This window comes from Panthera uncia, assembly GCF_023721935.1.
Source record: "Panthera uncia isolate 11264 chromosome B3 unlocalized genomic scaffold, Puncia_PCG_1.0 HiC_scaffold_2, whole genome shotgun sequence".
NCBI classification, from domain to species: Eukaryota; Metazoa; Chordata; class Mammalia; order Carnivora; family Felidae; genus Panthera; species Panthera uncia.
In genome coordinates, this window is record NW_026057583.1 from 6,202,359 (window position 1) to 6,225,089 (window position 22,731).

General features: G+C 53.9%; 1 protein-coding gene across 3 annotated transcripts; it reads left to right on the forward strand.

Moving 5' to 3' along the window:
- Positions 1-8,452: 8,452 nt before the first annotated feature.
- IDH3A (isocitrate dehydrogenase (NAD(+)) 3 catalytic subunit alpha) lies at positions 8,453-22,325 on the forward strand. Of its 3 annotated transcripts, none has more exons than XM_049614408.1 (11): positions 8,453-8,545; positions 11,946-12,008; positions 14,067-14,150; positions 15,336-15,450; positions 16,790-16,977; positions 17,427-17,560; positions 18,276-18,378; positions 18,476-18,540; positions 19,807-19,891; positions 20,337-20,489; positions 21,006-22,325. In XM_049614408.1, exons 1-11 carry the CDS (start codon positions 8,519-8,521, stop codon positions 21,087-21,089), a joined length of 1,101 nt encoding a protein of 366 aa, XP_049470365.1. In that variant the 5' UTR covers positions 8,453-8,518; the 3' UTR covers positions 21,090-22,325. The 3 variants fall into 3 exon arrangements, with proteins under 3 accessions (XP_049470365.1, XP_049470367.1, XP_049470366.1); XM_049614410.1 differs by having other exon boundaries at positions 11,946-11,984; XM_049614409.1 differs by having other exon boundaries at positions 20,337-20,553; positions 21,006-21,096.
- Positions 22,326-22,731: the final 406 nt, after the last annotated feature.

Consider the following 22,731-nt stretch of genomic DNA (forward strand, 5'->3'; position numbering starts at 1 on the left):
ACTCTAGGCTCAGTGCAGATGGTCACTGGGCTCCATCCCACAATCCTGGAATCATGGCCTGAGCCGAAATCAAGAGGGTTCCTACACCGACTGAGCCACCCAGGCGCCTCACCTGGGACTTCTTTTTTTTTTTTTTTTTTTTTTTATTTACTTTTGGGACAGAGAGAGACAGAGCATGAACGGGGGAGGGGCAGAGAGAAAGGGAGACACAGAATCGGAAACAGGCTCCAGGCTCCAGGCTCCGAGCCATCAGCCCAAAGCCTGACGCGGGGCTCAAACTCACAGACCGCGAGATCGTGACCTGGCTGAAGTCGGACGCCCAACCGACTGCGCCACCCAGGCGCCCCTCACCTGGGACTTCTAAGCGAATGCCAAAGACCACAGCAAACAGTGCCACTGCTAAGTCCTTCCAGGAATCCCACCCATACATGTGTTATTTCCAACCCCAGGACGGTTGATTCTACTGGCATTATCTGCATTTTATAGGTGGGGAAACAGGCTGAGAGAGGATCAGTAACACTCCAGGTCCTACAGCTGGGAAGCAGCGCGACTGGGCTGGACTCAGGTGCTGACTCAGCCTGCTGTTCCACACCTGGACTTCCATGAACTCAGCATGTTATGCTTTAAAAATAGATGGTTCCTTTCTTTAAGCACGTGGGAGGCTCCACCCCCAGAGTTTCTGATTTAGTATGTCTGGGACCGCCCAGAATGTGGGGGTCTAACAAGATCCCAGGTGTTGCTGGTGCTGCTGGCCCCGACCACACTTTGAGAATCATCGCTGGAGGTTAGAGGCTCCGAGTTTGGCAGATTTCCCAGGTGTTTCTACATGTTCCTTTTACCTGAGGTTCCTGTTTGGGGGTTACCTAACATTTTGCCACCTTCAGGTGAGAACAGCAGCTATCAGCTAAACAGAACAAGCCACCCTGTTCAAATCCAAAGAGTCACGAGAGGCGATCAGAAGGGCAGGAAGCAATTCAGAAGACGTGCGATGGGGTCTCAGCCGTGGGAAAGAAGGCAGGCTATGTGACCAGTAATTCAGAGACTGTGGAATTTTAGAGCAGAGACACCTTTGTAAGAGTCTCTCTGTACCTCCCTTTTCTCCCGTGTGAGAGAGCTGGGGAGACGGGAGCCCCCTTAGACCACACAGTCACTGTTACACGTCTCCTTCTCGTCATCTTCGACGCCACACTGCCCATGAGCGAGCCGGAATTCAGTGTTCAGATCCTGCCTGGGTACATTGTCTAACACGCTGCATATTTGTGTGACACGCGCTCCATGCAGAGAAGCCAGAACCTCTGTGAAGAAGACTGGGTTTTCAGTTCTTTGATTCTGTCTTCACACCCCTGTGAAAGTTCCCTTACAACCTCCGTGATCACTATTGCAATGGCAATAGTGGAGGAGGCCCTCTGTCCTAAACTATTACAGCAGTGCCGTGAGGAGGGCAAGTTACAGTCCCATGTTACAGTTGAGAAAGCCTGGGCTCAGAGAGGCAGAGTGACCTGCCCGGAGCCACCCAGCAAGGAAGGGGCAACACAAAACATTTTATCCACGCCTCTTAAGTCTGTAGAGTTGGCCTTATTGCCCATTTCACAGATGAAGCAATAGTCTCAGAGAAGAGCTGCTCCGTTGGTAACAGGTGGATTTAAGTCTTGATTACACGATGATGGGAACACGGGGTTACCACTGCTTCCGGGAGCTCGACTCCTAGTCAGCCGCCGTCTTATAAATGACACGCCCCGAGAAGGTATGCCGAGAGGGAGCTGAGGGTCCCATGGTGGCGCCTGGCACTTTGCAAGCACTCATTAAACGTTGGCTTTTTTCATTTCTGACTCCTTCCATAAAGTTTAAAAGTTGGACGGAAAACGCGAGGGATCAAAACCCAAGGAGTGAACTTACACAGTGAAACACGAATCTCTATCCTTCTTTCCTGTCCTTCCTCCTGCACTAGTTGCCATTCTTTGTGATGAAATGTCCTTGGTCTGCAAGTAGTCTTCTACGACTTGGAGACTGAGGGGACCTCTATGACTGGGACGGAGACGCTGCCCCGGGCCCGAGGCCTGGGCGGGATGTCTTCTACGGTGAAGACGCCTCCCGCAGACCCGGCCTTTGCTGTCCCGCCTCGGGGCCCCTCCTGGAACGTGCTACCACTATCTCAGCTTCTCTATCTTAGTGGCCATTCAAACCTCATTCCTCCCAGAAGTCTTATCTCTGTGCACAGAGCACTTGTCATCTTGGCCTCTCCCAAGCTGCAATTTATATTCTGGGAGCGGTTACTGGGTCCACCTCAATCTCATACACATACCCCTGCAACCGCCTACTTAATCTAACTCAGTCCTAGCACTGGACAGTTTGTCTCCTCATTTCCCCGTATCTCCAGCATTTCACACATAGATCTTACTACTTTGGGACGGATGCATACACAGCCTGGGGCTGTGTCTTTTGGAGGGGGCAGGGTTCAGGACGGCTGCAGCACGTCTTATCTGGCTCTATCCCCAGGGTCTAGGACACGGTCTTGGTAAATAGCGAATCAACATTCTTTAAAAGCCTGCATTTCCTGGGCCTGTTCACACGATGAATCAAGTAACTCCCCAAATATTCTGACGTGGAGAAGGTTTTCCCGCTGGAGGATCAAGAGACCAAGCCCTTTAGTGCACGGCAAATGAGGTGAGCCCACCTTCTCCCCGAATGGCCCCAGTGGGCCTGTTCCGGACCCTCTGCCAGAAGACATTCTGGATGTGGGAGGCTCCCAGGTGCTTGAGAACGGGACCGACCTGATGGTGACTTCCTGCAAACTGTCCTTCCAGGTGCCTTTAAAATCCTCGGGGACATCCGTGACCCCCTCCTTCCCTACCCGTACTCACCCCTCAGCACAGCCTGCTCCAGCCAGAGCCCCTACCTGTAGCACTGTATCCCCATCACTCTGGGATCACTGTGGTGTATCTGTCAGGAAATGACCAGGGCAGGGCACTCACCACCCGACTCGGTTTTGCCGTGGATCTGAGTCAGCTCCGGTGGCGAGCGGCAGATGAGCGGAGCTTTGCTGTTGGGGAGCGGGGCGGCTGAGGCGACTCGAGAAGTCTCAGGCTGAATTCTGCGCCGTGGACCGTCACCTATTAGCAAGGAGGTCCTCAGCGGCTACGTAACCTGCTCGGTGAGCACAGTGGACTGCATACCTGTCCTTTTAGGTGTCATAACAGGCGCTGACTCAGTCCAAAGCGGAAGCAACAGTATTCAAGGATCAGGATCCACACAACCTTCGACTCGGGATCAGGTCACCGTGTCCTCGCTCAGCAGCCTGACCCCGAGGCCACGTGGTCCTTTAAGACCAGAGCCCATGGAGTCTTGCGCTCTGTCTGTGGGAGAGGAGAGGCCCGTGGGCGGCACCTAACACACTTGGGGCACCGCTGTCTGAGCCAGGCCAGGCACTTTGCCCACCCATTTTGCTAATGAGAGGATCCTCCACTGCTGGGATGGCTTCACACCGCAGAGGCACTGGAGGACGAGCCTCTGGAGTGTGGGCTTCTGGGGAAAGTCTGCTCGCCTCCGGGCAGCTGCCCTCCAAGCACGGTCGCCGGGATCTTGACAGAAGGTCTGTGAGGTCGGCATTATTATTTCCACAATGTAAAACATCGTTCGCTGTTTTCACTCTCATCTTCTCACAAGTGCACGGTGGAATTCTCCAGAAGTTTCATGCACGGTGCTGCAGCAGGCTGAACGAAGCAGCAGACACGAGAATCCAGCTGCCTTCCGCTAAATTAAGCCAGGCTTTAAAGACATTTGCAAACATGTGAAACAACGCCACTCTTCTCACTAAATGTTTACCGTCTTTAAAAATATTATTTTCCGTAGAAATATGTGCACTAAGCTAGCACATAGCGGGTTTATTGTTATAATTGTTTAAAACATATGTTTAAAATAGCTATTGGGGGTCATGTGCAGCTTTAACTTCTAATACGATAAATATTAATAATCTGTATTACCAAAGTTTGGGCCCTCAAATTTTAAGAATGAGAAATAGTCTTGAGACCAAAATGTCTGAGCATCATTACTGTATGGTTCAGTGAGCCTTTTCTGTTTGGGCCAGATGGGAAAGAGTTCAGGCTTTGCTGGCCCCACAGCCACGGCCTCTGGTACATCTACTCCCCTCTACTGTGGATGCGGCCACCAAACACACGGGCTTGGCGGTGTTCCAGCAAGACATTACTTAGCGACACTGCGACTCCAATTTATATAATTGAAGTCTCACGAAGTGTTACCGATTTTTATGAACTTGTTGATTTTATACACTTTTAAAAGTGTAAGTGTGAAAGCAATTCCGTAACTCCTTAGCTTAGAGGAGGCCGTGGGCCAGAGCTCACCCGTGGCCTGTAGTTTTCCAGCCCCCGCTTTCCTGACACAGGGCCCCCGAAAGAAACCTTTGCAACTTCGTGAGGGATAGGAGTGTCCTTTGTTCTAATGAGGTGACCCCGGGTGGGCTCCTGGAGGGGTTGGTCAAAAGAAAAGTCCAGCCATGATCAGAAGTTTCGAATTTCCACCCCCTGCCCATCCTCTCGAGAAGAGAGAGGCTGAAAGCAGAGTTAGTCCCTGATCATGCCTACATGATGAAACCTCTGTAAGAGTCGCACACGCCTGCGGTTTGGGGAGCTTCCGGATTGGTGAACACGCCCATGCGCCAGGGGGTGACACACACCAAGTCCACAGGGACGGAAGCTCCTGTGCCCGGGACCCTCCCAGACCCCGCCCTCTGTATCTCTGCATCTGGCTGTTCACCTGCACCCTTCGGTGCACCCCTTAATACACTTTTTAATAACTTAAAAAAGTTTCCCTGAGCTCGGGGGGCCACTCTGGCAAAGGAACCGGACCCAAGGAGGGGAATGCGGGCAGGTCGTGTTGGCAGCTGACTGTCAGAGGCAGGAGGGACTACCTGCACCCAGTGCTGTCATGGGGACAGTCTTACAGGACTGAGCCCTTGGTCCTCGGGATGTGACAGCTCCGGAAAGATGGCGTCAGAATCGAGTTACGCGGTAGGACACCCAGCTGGTGCTGCAGAGTTGCCTGTCGTGGGGAAAACCCTCCATCTGGGCCATGGGGGGCGGGAAGCAAGAGCAGACTACTTAGGGCCTGAGGCACCATGGTCAGAGCGCTGGCTTTTACTCCAACGGACAGATGTCGCTGGCTGTTCTGAGCAGAGGACGGTGTATTTGTCTCCTGCTTTAACAGGACCCCTAAGGCAGGACACGGACTGTGAGGGGCAGGGGGGAAGCAGGGAGACCAGCGTGCATGCTATTGCCCTCGTTCTGCCCAGAGAGGACTCTGGCTTAGATCTGGGAAGGCGGGGAGCATCTGCCTGTAGCTCAACCTCAAAAAACAGAGCTGACCCTCAGGTCTTCTGACCTGGGCAGCTGGGAGACTGGAGCTGCATTTCACGGAGAGGAAGGCTGAGTGAGGGAGCTGGTTCCCGCTCGTCATCGCTCACACGTAGAAAGAGGTGACGGAGCACAGAAGACACGTTCAGTTTCGATGTATTTTTTCTGACTATTGAACCATAAAGAATTACCAAGATGCCGAAGAGTCTTCCCAACGGTCACCTCTGAGGGCGGTGCAGCGCTCCACTCGATTCTTTACCCTAAATCACGACCATTCCCTCGTTAATCATTAAGACTGCTTTTCTTTCAATTAACAATACTATAGACAACCCTATAATGAGTATCTTTGTGCCGATGGATCTGTCTTTGTGGGGTTTTTCGAGGGACTGATTCTCAGGAATGGATTTACGTACGAGGTGAAAGAGTGAGACACACTGAACTGTTTCCAGAAAGGTGGTGGCGGTACAGTATTTGGGAGCCAGCCAGAACTCAGAGTGTAGCCGTTTCACCACCAATTAGACCGTAGAGGACATGAGCATTTTATCCATACTTTCTAATAAAAGGACCAAAGAAGTTTCTAACTTTCAAAAATTTTGCATGTACGTGATTATGGTTAAGGTTGGTTAAAAGTTTCTTGGTTTCTTTGGCTGTGAAAGGATTGTTCAGGTCCCTTGCCCATTTATTTACTAAAGTTCTAATATTTAGGAAAATAAATTAGGGAAACTCTACTGAAAAAAATTTGTGTTCCTTTTGTAAAAAAGCAAAAAGAAGCATTTAGCATGTGAATAAATATAATGTATTTTGCTGATTTATTAATTTAAAGGCCACCACCTTGATTAAAACCATTTTGTAGAGTACAGCACCCCTGGACGGGGTAGTGCTGTAGTCACAAACAAGGACACACCTTCCAGATCCTTCTCCTGAGTGGCAAGCATACCTTGGCCCCAACATGCCTTGCTGATGGCACGTCTGGGCGCTCCCAAATGCCAGCACAGGACAAAGGGGCTTGTCCAGGGGACACTGGCCTGCGTGTTGGAGGAATGCCAGAACGTCTATGAGCAGTTCTGGAACCTGTGGCCCATCGAGGGAGGGGCTCCCAGATGATGTCTCTCCAGCTGCTCGGGAAGCAGGGAGCACCTTGCCATGGGGGCTGCACCGGGCGACCTCTGAGGGCTGTTTCAGTCTGAGAACCTAAGCTTGTGAGGATTCAACGCTTTCCTGCCTCCAAGTCTTTGCTGGCACCGGTCCTTTCGGACCCCATCTCAGGCTGCTGACATCTTACCTCCTCAAGGACTGCTTTAAACACCATCTCCAGGACGGGATCTTCCCCAGCCAGCCCCACCCGGTCCAAACCCCTTCAAGCACCTGTCACTGAATTTCTGTGTTTCTCCCTCACTAGACTTGGAGGGTAGGCCTGGGCGTATTCATTACTCGTCCTCACCCAGCACCTGATAGGACTTCTCTTGGGAAGCCGTTGTTGAACTGCATGGCCCCCCACAGAAACTTAGCGGTTAGGAGAACTGTCTCAGTAATCAGGCGTCCCAGTGTAATGCCGCCATCACTGCTACTCGCTGTGCCTCGGTTTCCTCAGGGGGTTGATGTGAAGATTGGATATGGATTGGAGAAAGTCCTCCAATCTTTGTCTCAAAGTCACTGAGCAGCTGGATGTGCTGTTTTCTGTTCCGGAAGCAAAGCCATGAGAGATCCTCTCTGGGCTTGAGGAAGATCTTCTCAAAGACACGTAGCAGGAGAGAATGCCATAAGGTCCCCAGGAGCGGGGAGGTGGGAACCAAGTGTTGGCGCTGGGGTGGGGGGTGGGGGTCCTGAGTAGGGAGAGGGATAGGTGGGCAGGTAGTGGGTGGTTCCCAAAGGAACCAACATCCGAGCTGTCTTAACAAGTGGCTGGAATTTCAGCAGGTGGAAACGGGGGCAAAAGGGCAGTCGGACAGTCAGAATGACATGAGCATGGGGCAAGTAAACCATGGGAAGCATTTGGGGGCTGGCCAGCAGTCCTACTTGGCTGGTGCTCCAGGACAGTGGGGCTGGAAGGAGTGGCGGGACACTATGGCTGAAAATAGCGGTGAGTGGTGACTGCGAGGGGGAGCCAGGGGTTGGGGAGCCAGGCTGGTCCCGGGATGCAGCTGTGCTTGAGGGCGGACTGTGGGGAGGAAGGGTGGTCAGGTCGCACCTGAGCAGGGCAGGGTGGGGATGGAGGCGAGGGTCTGTGAACTCTTCAGGGCAGGACTGCCAGGTCAGAGGACAGGAAGGGCCGGCGGGAGGTTGGCGAAATCCCTCTGCCCTGACCAGGTCACAGACGTAGCTGCAGATTATTTTATCCCCGAGGCCTTTGGCGTCATCCCCGCCCCGATTCATCACCTCTCTGGGCGCGGGGGCGGCTCCCCTCCGGACTGAGCCCTGGCAGGGCAGGGAGGGGAGGCCTCGTGTAAGTCACCCCGGCCGCGCCCCCCCGCAAAATGAGGCGAGGGCGGCCAAGAGGGGCCGGTTCCGGCATGATGGGCTGGAGCCGGGTCCCCGGGTTCGCCTCGCGGACCTCCTGGCGCCGCCGCTTCCCGGCGCGTCCCCGCGAGGCCCGAAGCGCGCGGGCGGGCTGAGCGCAGGCCCGCAACACCCGCGCGTTGGACAGGACCGCGGCGGCGGCCGTGCAACCGTCTGCGCTCACTACAGACCATCGGACCCCCGGATCCGTGGGTTACCCGTCGATGAAGCCGGCACACAATAAGCATTTGTGGAACGAGTGAGCCGTCCCATCTACCTGCGCGAGACTGCAAACTCCGCGAGAGAAGCCGTAGCCTGAGCCTGCGAGTCTCGGGGAGGCGCGGGCGCCCGCAGCAGGGAGCCCACCCCCCACCAGACCTGGACGCCGGCAGTCGGAGGCGCAGAGCTCCATCGGATTCCGACGCCGGCGGCCGCGAGGAGAGGGTGGGGCCTTCCTGGAGACGCGCGTTGGGTGGCTTCCGGGTCGCCCCTCCGCGCGTCACCGCGAGGTCAGCCAGGCGATTGGCCAGCGGAGCCGGCAGGGGGCGGGACGGGGACCGGGGGGGGGCGTGGTCACTCGGGGGCGGGGCCCCGGGCCGTATTGCGCGGTTGCGCACTGCTGCCGCTGCTGTCGTCGCGGCGCGAGGAGGGTCGCGATGGCTGGTCCCGCGTGGATCTCCAAGGTGAGCGCCGGGCGGGCCGGTGTGCGGCGGCGGGCGGCGGGCCGGGCGGGAACGGTGCGGGCGCCGGGGCCTCGGCCGGCGTGGACGGTGCGGGCAGCCTTGAGCCCGGACGGTCGCACCTGAGGCGGGGCCGGCCAAGGTCACGGCTGGGCCCGGGTGCCCCCGCGAGCGCCGCGCCGGGGCCGGGCTGGGCCTGGCATCGAGCCCGGGGAGGCTCGAGCGCGGCCGGCGGGGCCGGGGTGTGGGCGCGGGGCTCGCGGGAGCATGCGGTGCTCCCTTCGGAGGGCGCGGGGCCCCTGCACGCGGGAGTCCCCGTCCGAGCCCCCCGCCGCTGATGTTGGGGAGAAAGCCGCGACCTCGAGAGCTGTGGTGCCCTTGGCAGCTCGGGGCCGGAGCCGGAGCCGGGAGGGGCTTCAGGGGCTCCCCGCAGTTCCCCGGTTCCCCGGCGGAGCCAGCCTGCGTCTGCGGATGCTGCCGCTCAAGGTCACGCGGAAGTCGGTGTCGGAGCTGCGGGCGGCCCCAGGGGCCTCGCTGCCTCGTTCCCCGCCGCCTACACCAGAGTCTTAGGTTCGAATTCGGGCCGTGCTGCTGATTGGCTGTATGACCTTGAGCAGATGACTTAACGCCCCTGGTCGTGTGTGCACCCATCTGTGAAACACCTATGCTTGCTCCCCGAGTTGTGGAGGTTAAATGGTGTGAAAGCAGCAGCACACAGATCTGAAGCTTTCAGCTTGCCCTCGCGAGCAGACGGCGGATCTGCTTGGTTAGACTCTTCAGACCTGGGCTTGTGTGTGTGACGGTGACTGTTAGGCCACACTTGCTCCAGAAGGTGGAGTGGCTTTCGTGCCCCTGTCGCCCCACTTACCACCTGATTCCTGTTTGGTGGGTTCACCACGCCTTCAGACGGTGGACTGAGCAGCCCACCTGGTGAGGGATGTGCGGGTAAGTGTGCTTTGCCCAGAGTGTGGGGCCCAGCGTGAAAGAAGATGTCCCCCTCTGACGTCGACTGGCTGTGAGGCCTTTGACCTCTGTGCGGCCCGGTTCTTCCCTTGGGGGTTGGACCGACGCCCCGGGACGTGGGAGACGCTGAGCTAGTGGTGGCTTCAATCAGAGCAGTTCCTTTATTGGGGTTCCATTGAAGGCTTTATTTGAAAAAAGTGATTTCAACTTAAATTGTTTTTTTTTTCCTAAAAAAGCCTCGATTTAGAGAAAATACTAGGTTTCTAAAGACCTTTCTGGTTCTAACATGCTCTGATTACAACAAGCCAGTTCCCTGCAGCAGACACTTACTGAGAGAGTACCAGCCACGCGCCCCGCACTGTATTTGTATGTCTGAGTTGGGCAGGAAGGTGACAGGAGGTGAGGGGCTGTGACAGGAGAAGGACCGGAGGTCCCGGCCTCAGGCTCCTTATCTGCAAAGGGCCACTGACACCTCTCTCTCCAGGTTCTGTAGAAACTAACATATATGCACGTAGATTGTAAAGTACAAGCCAGCCTGTGCTCGAAAAACATCTTGCTTAGAGTTCTGGGTCATTTTAATGACTTGGACGAATCCTGCCTTATTCTAAGATCACACAGGACAGGTGACAGACGCCGACCGGACTGGTTGCAAGTATTAGAGGCGTTTGTGGGGTGAGAACTTGGCCGACAGAGAGGTGATTGAAGCAGGCTTTTGTTTTTCCAAAAAATATTCATTGAGCACCTACTGTGAGCCCCCAGCTGCCCTGGGCCCTGGGGATCCCAAGGTGCTTGTGGATTCACATCTGAAGCTGGGTCTTGGTCACGGAGACGGGGCCTGTTCCGGATGGATGTCCTTCCCCTCTTTCTGGGGTGGGGAGGGGTGGGGAGGGGAAGCACTCGGGCAGATCTGTCTTCCAGCAGCCATCTGTCCGCGGGTGAATCATGTTCCAGGATTAACGTTTTTGCCAGCGGTTTTGGCATCGAGTGCTCTTTGGATCTGGCCCCATCTTGTATTTTCAGAGCAGGCAGATGACCGTGGACGCCGGGTGGGAGAATACTGCTCGTTCATACCTTCTTGGCTGTTGGTTGGCATCTCGTTAGTAGATGCCAGTATCACAGCAAAGGTTTGGGCCTCCTGGGAAGTGACCCCAAAAGGAAACACTAAGACAGGACGTAACAGATGTGTCTTCACTTATGTATCCAGCGTGAAAAAAAGTTACCTCAAAAACTTCTAACGGCTTTTGGTAGCTTTGGTTGATGTACTCAATTTCTTTGATTGTATTCTGTTTATGCTAACGTAGTAGGACTTTGTCCCAGTGTTCAGTGACTGAGTTATTAAAGCTCAAAATGACCTTTTAAAGTTTCTGTTCCTGGGGCGCCTGGGTGGCTCAGTCGGTTAAGCGTCCGACTTCGGCTCAGGTCATGATCTCACGGTCTGTGAGTTCGAGCCCCGCGTCAGGCTCTGTGCTGACAGCTCAGAGCCTGGAGCCTGTTTCGGATTCTGTGTCTCCCTCTCTCTATGCCCCTCCCCTGTTCACGCTCTGTCTCTCTCTGTCTCAAAAATAAATAAATGTTAAAAAAAAAAAAATTAAAAAAAAAAAGTTTCTGTTCCTGGTGCCTAATAGTGTTAAGTGGAAAACAGTACACCAGTGGTACCATCTTGGGCTAGTGGCGTTGGTAGGTGACTTTTCTTTTTTTGTGTCCCTTTCCCGGCAATTAACAGTAATGACCATGTTACCTGTGTTGTGAGAAAAAATAAGTAACTTATTTAAAAGCTTCATTCTGTATGACCCAAGTATCAAGTCAACTTTGTTAGATTTTTTGTTATTATAAAGAGTAAATACTAAATATTCCTGGGAGAAGAATAGGCATAATGTGTAATTAAAGGAGCACTGGACTGGGAGTCAGGAGACCTGAATTCTGGTCTCTGGTCACTCTGTGGCCTTAGGCAAATCCTGACCCTTTAGACACCAATGTCTCCACCTGTGTGATGAGTGACTGGGCTCTGGAGTTTTTAAGGACTCCTCCAGCTCTAAAATTAGTGATACGATTATGTGGTACCCCCACCTTGAAGCAGTAGTCGAGAATGTTGACATAAAACCTTCCAGATCATCTGAGAAAAATGCAGTGTTTGAGTTAAAAAGGTATATGGTCTCAGTCCACCTTGAACACTTTTTGACAACTCATATGCATCAAATCCACGTTGAAAGTATTCAGTACTTAAATTTTCAAAGCGAAGGTAAACTGAACAGTTAGCTTTTCAGATCGGAGGTAGCTTGTCACATTGAGCTAATACGTGAGAAAACTACTCCTCAGAAGTTCCTGAATACGTGCGTGCAAACTTGTAACATTGTCAGCCCTCGGAAATGGCCTGGGCTGTGCCTCTCGCTTCGAGTGGTTTAGTTCTGTGAGTGACGTTTCTTTGTTGATGTTGGCGTAGGTCTCTCGGCTGCTGGGGGCGCTGCACAACCAGAAACAGGTGACCCGAGGGTTCGCTGGTGGTGTGAGTACGATTACATCTTTCGTTTTTTCCTTTTAGAAGTTTCTCAAGAAAGATGCTCTAACATGTTTATCATACAGTCTCTTGTCTCCGTTTACTTCAAATTAAGGAAAATTTGCCATACTTCTCCCGGATATTTAAATCACTGGCTCGCACGCACGAATGCATCAGGTCACTTGCACATTTAAAAGAATGACATCACAGCTGGCTTCGTAAGCCTGTCACGTTAGTATCTTAAAGGAGTCTTGTTAAAAATTGAAATGGCCCTTGAACCTGTTACTTTCACAATCTCATTTTTGTAAGACAGGTTTTTTTTCAAAACTAGTGCAAGTTGAGAGAAAATTGTTGAGAAGCTTCAAAACCTGCTTTGCATCTTTATTTTGTGGGCTTCCCTGAACACGGTAGATGGGCCACTAACGAGGAGCAGCTCACACATCTGTGAGCCCCGTGGGCTCACGCTCCCCTCCTCGGCCTTCAGAGAGGATCGTGTTAGTGGATCATCTATTTCTCATTAAACCTGCCGCTTTTAGAATCCCCGGTGTTAGAACTCGGCGCTTTAAAGGCTGATACCACATTTTTAGAGCCTTCTAAGACTGTGGGTCAGTGAGTTCCTATTTGGTTTTATTTTACCCCTTGCTACAGAGTCTGATTTGGATTTCCCAATTCCTGTACTCCCATATCACGTCTTACTCTGTGAGGGTTCATTAGGTCCTCGTACCTTTTCGCTCCAGTCGCTCTCTGGTCCGTGGAAGAGACGCAGATTTCTTCTGGTGGCCTGGTGACACTTATGATTACATGTTGGGAGAACAGGAACAAGAAGCCAGAAGGTTCTTTTGGCTCTGCGTGTGCAAAAGACACAGAATGAGGCTTGCACTCCTAGCTCACGGACAGCCAAGCTGGCATTTCAAACGTTTTCTGAAAGCTAGTGAGAAGATCATTGCTCTCTGCTATTATTTATTTTCAGGCCGTCCACGTGTAAAAAATATTAGCCTGGTGGGGAGGGGTTTATATTTGAAAGAAACAAGAAGAGGAACTAAGTTTTTAGAAGATTTCTTCAGTAACACAGAAAAATTGAGAAACGGTCCACGCGCTCAGTGAGTTGCAGTGGGAGGCAAAAAAGCAGGGAAACTCGAATCAGTGATTTGAAACAAGGTAGCACAGACGACTAGACCTGGAACAGACCGGGGACCGTCGCCCGGGCCAGACCCCCAGGCAAGAGAAAGGCCCCACCTAATGACATGTAGGGTCTCCAAACAGGGAGAGAGGGTCTGAATATTACCTTAACTCGTTGAAATCCTGTCATCATTTCCCTTTACGCGTTTTTGTTTCTGTGTTTGAAATGCTGGCTTGACTGTTTGAAGCCTTTGACTCGTGTCCCTCTGCGTCTAACTCAGACTTTGCCGGTATGAGCACGTGTGCTGTTCTTACAGGTGACAGACAAGCGCTGAGCTCAGTTAGGTGACATTTGTCCTCGAGGAGCCGGCTTCACAGAGGAGCTCAGAGAAGCGGGGATCCCCTTGTGACTGGAAGTCTGATTTTCTCTGAGTTCCGAAACAGACCCCAGCAGTGTTCTGGAAATGTGTCTGAAGTGTTTTTAAGACTGAGCAAACTGTGTGAGAAACCTAACTTTCCAGGATCCCAGTGGAGAGGAGAGCGGTTGCCTTCCTGAGAAACTCTGAATTTCAGCGAGAGAACATGGTTGAAATTTTTGTTCTCTCTGCTTTCACAGACTTGAATTAATTGGGCTCTTTGTAGCTTGTCTGGAAAAAAAATACGAATTAGGAGGTCTACTCTGTGATTTATTTTTGTTTTCTCTAGAGCATCACCTCAGTTTTTTTAAAGCCTCCGAACTCAGGTAAAGAGTAGAATTGAGTCTCTTGACTCTTGCCTCCGTTCCGGTGAGCTCTTGGGAGGCACCCCTATTTTCTTGAGGGCCTTTGGGTCTTCTTGAGACACCCCCCCCCCCGGCCCCCGTAAGCCGATTTCTTTGTCGGGGATACTCTTTTCCAGACCGCCAAAAATTGATTCTTCCTGTCTTCTCTGGCGGTCTCTTCCACTCAGGTTCAGACGGTAACTTTAATTCCCGGGGATGGCATCGGCCCAGAGATCTCGGCGGCCGTTATGAAGATTTTTGATGCTGCCAAGGTAAGCGCGCTTGAAAACGACCTTTGCTAATGCTCGCAGAAAACTTGTCTTAGCCGGCCGGAGTCCGTGGCCTCGGGATCAGCCGTCCCATCTGGCGACGCGGGAAGGCGTGCGGCCATCGCCACAACACCGACGTCAGCAGCATTCGTGCTGGGGACGGCAAGCCCGTGCGCCGGCTCCGCCGTCCGCCAAGAGGCCGGTGTCGAGTGGCCGTGCGCGTGGGTCCCTGAGCCCTGCCAGGTCACCTGTCTCCTCAGTATGTGCCCTCCCGCCGAGAAGAATAGAACCAATTTTGCAAAACACTGTGTAGGAGATTTTCAGAGATGAAAACAAATTTCTGATGTGGTGTCACCATCCAGCATGAGGTGTGATTATTCTAGCAGCCCAGCCTTCCGCACAGGTAGATATTTTAAAATGCTTTCGTTCGGGGGTAGGGGACGTTGGGCTTTATTTGACACGATGCTCAGTTAGGGCAGTTACAGCTGCCAGGTGCCGTCACGTGCAGGGGGAGGACGGGGGCAGCTCTGAACCGTCCATACCCTGCTCCCCGAAGCACGCCCCCCACAGAGGAGATGGAGCTCGCCTGGTGGCGGAGTCCCCAAGGAACCGCACAGTTCCCCCATTTGCTGTGTGTGGTCCAAGCCAGTGGCGAGGCGCACACGAGCCCAGGGCCGTGTCTAACTTTAGAGCACCGTCACCACCCAAAAGAAACCCTGGGCTCATTAGCAGTCACTGCCCTCCCCCACCGTCCGCCCCCTCCCCTCCCACGGCCGGCCCCAGGAGGCTACCCGGCTACTTTCTGTCCCTACATGTACCTCTTCTGGACATTTCGCAGGAATAGAATCTCATGCCGTCTTCTGTTGGCTTCCTTCACTCAGCACAAGGACCGCTAGGTTCGTCCGTGTGTCGGGACCGTGTCGTGTTTCCGTGGACCATGTTTCTCGGCTCCTTGCGATATTCTAATTTTAGCCGCGTTAAGAGTAGTGAAAACACATAAGTGGGCAGGTGTCAGTGAGGTGTGGACCGGACAGGGCAGCGCGGAGAATGACCTCTCTTTCCGCGTGTCAGGAACTTTCCGGACCTTTATTGTACGTTTCCACCGGCTGCACCGGCAGGTGAAGCAGTTTGTAACCAGTGTCGTGTGAGTCCCACTCTGCAGCTTCCTGTGCTCTGTGCCGCCTCTAGGCGCCCATTCAGTGGGAGGAGCGGAATGTCACCGCCATCCAGGGACCCGGAGGAAAGTGGATGATCCCTCCAGAAGCCAAAGAGTCCATGGATAAGAACAAGATGGGCTTGAAAGGTACTGGATCCGATGGCGACTGTGGCTTTCTGCTACAGCGGTTACGTTTTTGAAAGTTTATGCATGTAAGCGAAATACGGCCTGACCGTGTTCAAGTGAAGCCACCCTTTTTGAAGCAATTTACTTATTACTTCCTCTTTCAAAAATTTTTTGCCGGAGCACAGCCGACACAACGTGATACTGGTTTCAGGCGCGCATCGTAGTGACGCCTTCTCCACGTTCTGTTGTCACCACACGAAGCAACTTACAGTGACAGGCCGTGGTTTTCATCCGGGGACGTATTTCTCCCCAGGAAAAACACGAAGGTGTTACTGGCCAGTGCCAAATGGAAGTATGTGTTTATCTGCACCTGGATTTATCTCGTGCACACTTCGCATGTTTTCGGTGCTATTCTAAGTAGCATGCGCTTCAGGTCATGGTTCAAAACACTGGCGTGTGCCAGACGCCCGTTCGGCCCAGGCATTCAGTCCAGACAGATCCAAGTTGCGATCTCTTGTCTGCCACTGACCGCCGGGAGGCTCCGGCAAGTTTCTTTCTCTTGGTTGTGGTTTTCCTGCTCACTTTTTTTCAACGCCTTTTTTTTTTTTTTTTTTTTTTTTTTGGGACAGAGAGAGACAGAGCATGAACGGGGGAGGGGCAGAGAGAGAGGGAGACACAGAATCGGAAACAGGCTCCAGGCTCCGAGCCATCAGCCCAGAGCCTGACGCGGGGCTCGAACTCACAGACCGCGAGATCGTGACCTGGCTGAAGTCGGACGCTTAACCGACTGCGCCACCCAGGCGCCCCATGCTCACTTTTAACTGACAGCAAGGGCAATGTCACCTCCCGGGTGGTGGTGAGGGTCACACACTGGAGCCTGGTCCTCCACCAGCGGGCGCACAGCGATGTTCCCGGAAGCTTCCGTGCGGATCTTCCTCCTTCACCAGAGTAGAGGGTAAAGCTAGAGACAGATGCCTTCTCTGGAGTAGCCCGGGGGAGTTAGCGGGTGACCCTTGCTCGTTGTGAAACTGCTCCTTTGTTCGTGGGCACGCACGTTAGACCGACCGCACGGCTACTTCTCCCCGGAAGGAAGGACCCTAGCTGAGCTGCGACCGAAAAGTAAAACAAAGGAAAACTGGAATTTCCAGTAATCGTGAGGTACTTGTGTTTAGAAGGAAGCAAGTGTGCCCGCTGGCTCGGTTCGTGGAGCGTGCGACTCTTGATCTCAGGGTTGTGGGTCCGGGCCCCGTGTTCCATGTGATTACTTGGAAGTAAATTCTTAAAAAAAAAAAAAAGAACAAAAAGAAGAAACACCCCCGAATGTACCCTCTTGTCATGTGGGTTCTCTTCTTTATCACAGGCCCTTTAAAGACCCCAATAGCAGCTGGTCACCCATCTATGAATTTATTGCTGCGTAAGACCTTTGACCTTTATGCAAACGTGCGGCCGTGTGTGTCCATCGAGGGCTATAAAACCCCTTACACCGACGTAAACATTGTCACCATCCGAGAGAACACAGAAGGAGAATACAGTGGCATTGAGCATGTGGTATGTTCCTTCCACACTTAAATTCTTACTGGGGTTGCTCTCTGTGCTCTTGGGACAGTTGTTCAGACCCCCAGTTGTTGAGAACACCTGGCAGAGACGGCTCACCTTGACCCCCAGGAGGCGAGGGCAGTTGCCTTGGCCCCGCCTTGCCTGGCAGCAGGAGCGGGGGGGGGGGGTGTCCTCTGTTTCAGGTTACAATCCTCAGCTTCACAGGCGGGTCCTGGGGCCCGGGGCCATCTCTGCACCTGTCTTCCTCATCTGTGCAGTGGGCCTTATTCTACCTACCTCGTAGGGCCGGGGTCGTTGTTATTGGCCCCGGCGACACCCCACGTGCGCGACGCGAGCCGTGGCAGCTGGCACTGTGTGAGCACGCCCCCAGTGGTGGTGCCCCTTCGCTGCCAGCGGCCTAGCGCGGCCGTTCCAGTGAGGCAAGACCCCCTCTCCCTCAGATCGTGGATGGGGTTGTGCAGAGTATCAAGCTCATCACCGAGGAGGCCAGCCGGCGCATCGCCGAGTTCGCCTTTGCGTACGCCCGCAACAATCACCGCAGCAACGTCACCGCCGTGCACAAGGCCAACATCATGTGAGTCCGGGGCCGGGCAGAGCCCCGCTCGCTGTGTGCAGGGAGCGGTGACCCGGCTCTCCTTCCTTCTCCCGGTTGTGGAGCAGATTGGGGGGCAGGAGCTCAGGATCCGGGGTATAAGGCGGGCCTGAGAATTGTCAGAGACGCTGGAGACGGGATCCCCAGACGCTGTGGCTGTTCCGCCGAGGCTGCGAGTCACAGGGCAGGGGCGCTGATGTCCAGGCAGAATCGGGAGCGTTTCTGCGGTGACCGAGTGCCCGGGGCTTCCCTCGGCTTCCCCTCACGGGCGAGCCCCTCCCCCACTCCGCTTAAGGCCAGGCGGGTGTGCGCAGAAGCAGTTTCCCCAGGGCGCACGGGGAGGTGTTGAGCATGCATGTACGGTAGTAAAACCAACTAAATGATCCGACGAGTTAGTCTTTTAAAGCAATTGTAACACTTTATTGATACATATTTCTTAATTCTTGCTAGACAAGACTATTAAAAAATAATAGTCTTTATTATGACCAAACTATTTTATATTTGTATCCTTTTGTGCTTCCGGAAACATCCCCAGACATTTTCAGTTTGTGTCTTATTAACTGCCTGAAAAACAATTTTACTATAATTGAAATCGGACATCTGGGCTTCTGGAACTAACGTTTGTTGACCTTCTTTGATCTCATCCTTTTCTTTCTGCAAGTCTTTCCTTCAACAGTTTTTATTTAATTAAATGCAGGCGGATGTCAGATGGGCTTTTCCTGCAAAAATGCAGGGAAGTTGCTGAAAACTGTAAAGATATTAAATTTAACGAGATGTACCTTGATACGGTGTGTCTGAACGTAAGTACACCCGCTTCCTTGCCTGCTGCCTTCTGCGGTGCGTCCCGTGCGCGGGCCGTGGCTTTGATCGCTAAACACACCGACGCATTCCTCGCAGATGGTCCAAGACCCGTCCCAGTTTGACGTTCTCGTTATGCCGAATTTGTATGGAGACATCCTCAGGTGAGTCCGACTACACCTTTTCGGCCTGTAGTTTATTTATAAATGTCCTAAAGTAAACGTGGCTTACAGAGTTTCAATCAGGTGTCATGAACCACAGCGTGTATATACGGGTCCTCATGACTCAGGTGGCCGTGTCAGCGATTACACATTGGGTGGGTCATTCGTTTCTTTGCCAAATCGGCTCTGGGCTGTTGTTCCCTAATGATTAGTCCCTTTTCCCGTTTTGAGATGTTTTATCGGTTGAGTGATTTCAGTGTGTTGTCATGTATAGCCACCTAGTGAGTGGTCGTTTGTTCAGAATTTTTGTGACACTTGACACAATTTCAGACTTACAGAAAGGTTGCCGGAAGCTACAGGGACTTCCTGTGTGCCGGCACCCACAGCCCCCAGGTGCTGACGGTTGACCACACCGACGTTATCGTTCCCCGGCTGCCCTCGCTGCCCGCCCCCTCCCCCCCACACACAAAGTTGGCCGTCACTCCTACGTTTCTAGCTCCTTCACTTGGGCCTTAGGAGTTTCAACACATTTCTCACAGAAGTGCTAAACCTAGAGGGACAACAACTAACTTTTGACTAAAAGTCACTGCTAAGTTCTTTTATCCCATCATATCATTTAATCCTGACAATTCCATAGAATAGATTTTGCCTCCATTTATAAATAAGGCAGCCGAGGCTCAGAGAACCTTAAGTAACTAGCTGGAAGTTTCGGGAAGCCTCGATTTAGAGCCCCAAAGTGTCCAGCCCCAACGACTGGGCCCCCCTCCAAGTGGGTCCTGCAGGAGGGGCTGGAGGTACAGCAGCGGTGGTCTGTCTTTGAAAAATACCACGTTTGTTTCCCCCGAGTCTCGCTCGTGATGTGAGTGCAGGATTTGGTGGAAGAGGGTAAGCAGGAGAAAGGGCCTTTTGGTTGGCGTTGTGTGCGCATAAGCTTGTTTCTTTGCGTACGTACTTCTCCGTTTGGACGCGTGGACGTCACCGTGGGCGGGACCACCACAGCCATCGTCGTATTGGTGCTCGGGTCACCCCATCCTGGCCGGTGCGGGTCCCTGTGAGCTGTGGCCTCTGGACGCGGCCCACCATTTGCTTTCCGGTGCGGCAGGATGCCGCGGGCTTATCCTGGACCTTCTCGCTGCGGTCCGGGATTGGCCATTTCTCCGAGGAACCCCGTGCCCTTTGGTGGAGGGTGGTAGTTAAAAACCGAAGTCCGGGTGCTGGGTGAGAAGCTTCACTTTTCAGAACACCCTCAAAACGCTTTTCCGCCCCCAGTGACCTGTGCGCGGGATTGATTGGCGGTCTCGGTGTGACACCAAGTGGCAACATTGGAGCCAACGGGGTCGCCATCTTCGAGTCGGTAAGACCCTGGTGAGGCCTGAGGCGGGACTCACCCGAACAGCCCGGGAGCCCCTGGCGGGTTGGCCGTGCAGATAGGTTCCAAGTGCTGGGTTTTCCCTGGTGTCGAAAGAAACCGATGCTTTGTGTAGGTTTGTCACGTGAGCCTGGTTATTCATTCACTTCCGCTTTATTTTGTGTCCGTGTTATTTACTGGGCGTCCTCCCTCAGAGCATCTTCCCGAAAGTTGGGCATGGTGGTTAGTCCCTACGTTTGCACTTTCTCCCCCCTTACTTTGGCTCTTTCTTTTTCTGACACTTGCCTTCTCAGACCCGCGTCTGCTGAAGGGCACGGCGGCCATTCAGCGATGCCCCTCGTCGGTGAGGAAAGGTGGCCGGGCCCCGCGTCCCCAGGGGAGTGCTGTCTGCGGGGGCCCCCCCTGACTCTGCTTCCATTCCCATGGGCAGGTTCACGGCACCGCCCCGGACATCGCGGGCAAGGACATGGCCAACCCCACGGCCCTCCTGCTCAGCGCCGTGATGATGCTGCGCCACATGGGACTCTCCGACCACGCCGCCAGGGTCGAGGCTGCGTGTTTTGCCACAATTAAGGATGGGAAGGTATCGGCGGTCGCCCGTGCTTGGGCCGTGTCAGACGCGTCCCCCGGCGTTGCGTCCGCTGCCTGTGCGTTTTCCGTGGGGGGAGCCGCGTGTCAGGTCGGGGAAGGGTCGGGGAGTGCTGACGCGGAGACGCCCGGGCAGAAGAGCCGTGGCCTGGGAGCCACGGTCAGTTAGGCCTCGGGTCCCGTGGTCAGCGTACGATCTGGGTCAAGTCGGCTCATTTTTCTAGACAGCGTTTCCTCCCCAACGGAACCAAGTGTTTTCCCACGTGCACTGTTGGGATAGAGGGGACGTTTTGGAAAGCCTCCCTGCCTCCTTTTGTCGAGACCCTGTTGTGTCCTCCTCAGGGCGCCCTGACCGCTGAGCTGGGCCTTGGTCCTCCGGCGTGGGGGCCTCCCTCTCCAGCGGGAGCCAGATTGGCTGGGCCCGCATCTCCCTGGGGGCTCTCCGGAAAAGCATCCTGCCTTTGTTTAGGCTGTGGATCCATTCTTATCTTGGCTGTTCTTCTTTTCTCAGAGCCTAACGAAAGATCTAGGAGGCAACGCCAAGTGCTCAGACTTCACGGAGGAAATCTGCCGTCGAGTTCGAGATTTGGATTGAAGCTCCTGCGCGTGGAGCCCGCGTCCGTCACGCGCACCACGTCACGCACACGTGCGGTTTGCTTCTTTCCCGACGGTACATTTCTAGATCCGGCCTTTTCTCAACCAGATCTCCGTGGAGGGTGCGGGGACGCGCTAGGCCTGCTCTCCGAGGACTTTTCCTGAGGGCCCGTTTTATCGGTGACGTGTCTGTCCGGTGCGCGTCTTCTGTAAGCTCTCAGTGGACTGTATCATTGGCCACGTTAATCATTTTACACTTCAGTTAAAACGGTTTTTCCTCAGCTGTAAATACGATGCAGGATTAATGAGAGAAAACATCTAACTTTTTAAAGAAAACCCTGTTTTCCTTGGTTTATGAAAAACATAATAGGAATAAGTTGGCATATTGGCAGGATGGCACAAGAGGACATTCTCCTAAAGCTACGCGGCCACAGGAGAGGGTTCCGGGAAGTTCAGGCCACCACCCACCAGTGAATGCGGCATATCTCTTAGTGCTGTGGGAAGTAGACACGTAGGTACATTCTCACGTGAATTACTGAGTACGAATAAAGACCTCAAATCCAAGAAATCCATACGAGATGTAGACGTAGGTAGAGTGTGGGATAGCGAGACGCACGTGCGTCTGTGTGGATGATTCGGTTTATCCAGATGTACCCTTCTTGGCGGGAGCTTTAATGGCGCGGAGGGGATTTCCTTTCACTGGATGTGCGAGGCGCTGAGTCGGCCACGGGAGCCTGTGGCGTGAGCCTCGCTCGGCCCAGAGCGACCTGAAGGCCTGACCACGAATATTTCGGCCCCCGGTTAACTGGGGCCGCTGGCCGTTACTTTCCTATCTCAGTGGCTGCCCCTCCCCTTCCCCAAAGCACCGAATCAGTGCCACCCACCCCAGCGCTGGTGAGAGAGGAGCCCGCAGTGGGGGTTGGGCGCAGCTGTGACCCTGCCCCCCCCCCCCCCCCCCCCCCAGCACGTTGTCCTTTACGGCAGACACGCAGTCGCTATTTTCATGAACAGACTGCCCTTCGTGTGGCACTGCAGGCCCGGGGACTTCGCAGAGAGCACCCAGATCACAGGGGTTTCTTAGCAAATCTCACCGACTGGGTGCTTTTTTAGGCTTGTAACCAGACCCGAGTCTTAGGTGTCTTTTACTTTGTTTAAGCCGCAGCTTCCTCTTTTCTGTTGCATTGTGCTAATTACCAGTGACCCTCGGGTTCGCCCTAATAAAGAATTCCAGAACTGCCTGGAGTGTACCCTTTCTCCACCTGTTTCCTGGCGATACGCCAGAGGCCATTTCGGCTCCAGGCATTTGGGGTGAAGGGCTGGGATGGCGGGGACACTCCGGCACAAGCCGGTGCGTTCTCACAAAGCCCCCCCCGGGTGCCGTCCTGCCCGATGGTCTCACGCCTGTGGCACGCTGTCCCCCGGGTTAAACACCCACGACTCTCGGGACTAGTCCCGCCCGCTCAACTGACAAGAAGAGTCAGGGGCTCGCCGGCAATTCTGTCGAATAGTTTAATATTCAAATTTCGCTGTCCGTACAATCACGTAGGCAGCCGCGGTTTTATCAAGCGTCAGATCAGTCGGCAGGTGCGAGTCACGGGACGGGCTGGTGCCTGAGCACCTGGGCCGCCCTCCCCCTGCGCACG

What these genes read in the sequence shown, in the direction of transcription:
- IDH3A (XM_049614408.1), top strand. Translation starts at nt 8,519, where the DNA reads ATGGCTGGTCCCGCGTGGATCTCCAAG. An exon ending in GTCCCGCGTGGATCTCCAAG is followed by an intron (nt 8,546 to 11,945) that starts GTGAGCGCCGGG and finishes ATGTTGGCGTAG; the next exon opens with GTCTCTCGGCTGCTGGGGGC. An exon ending in CCCGAGGGTTCGCTGGTGGT is followed by an intron (nt 12,009 to 14,066) that starts GTGAGTACGATT and finishes TCTTCCACTCAG; the next exon opens with GTTCAGACGGTAACTTTAAT.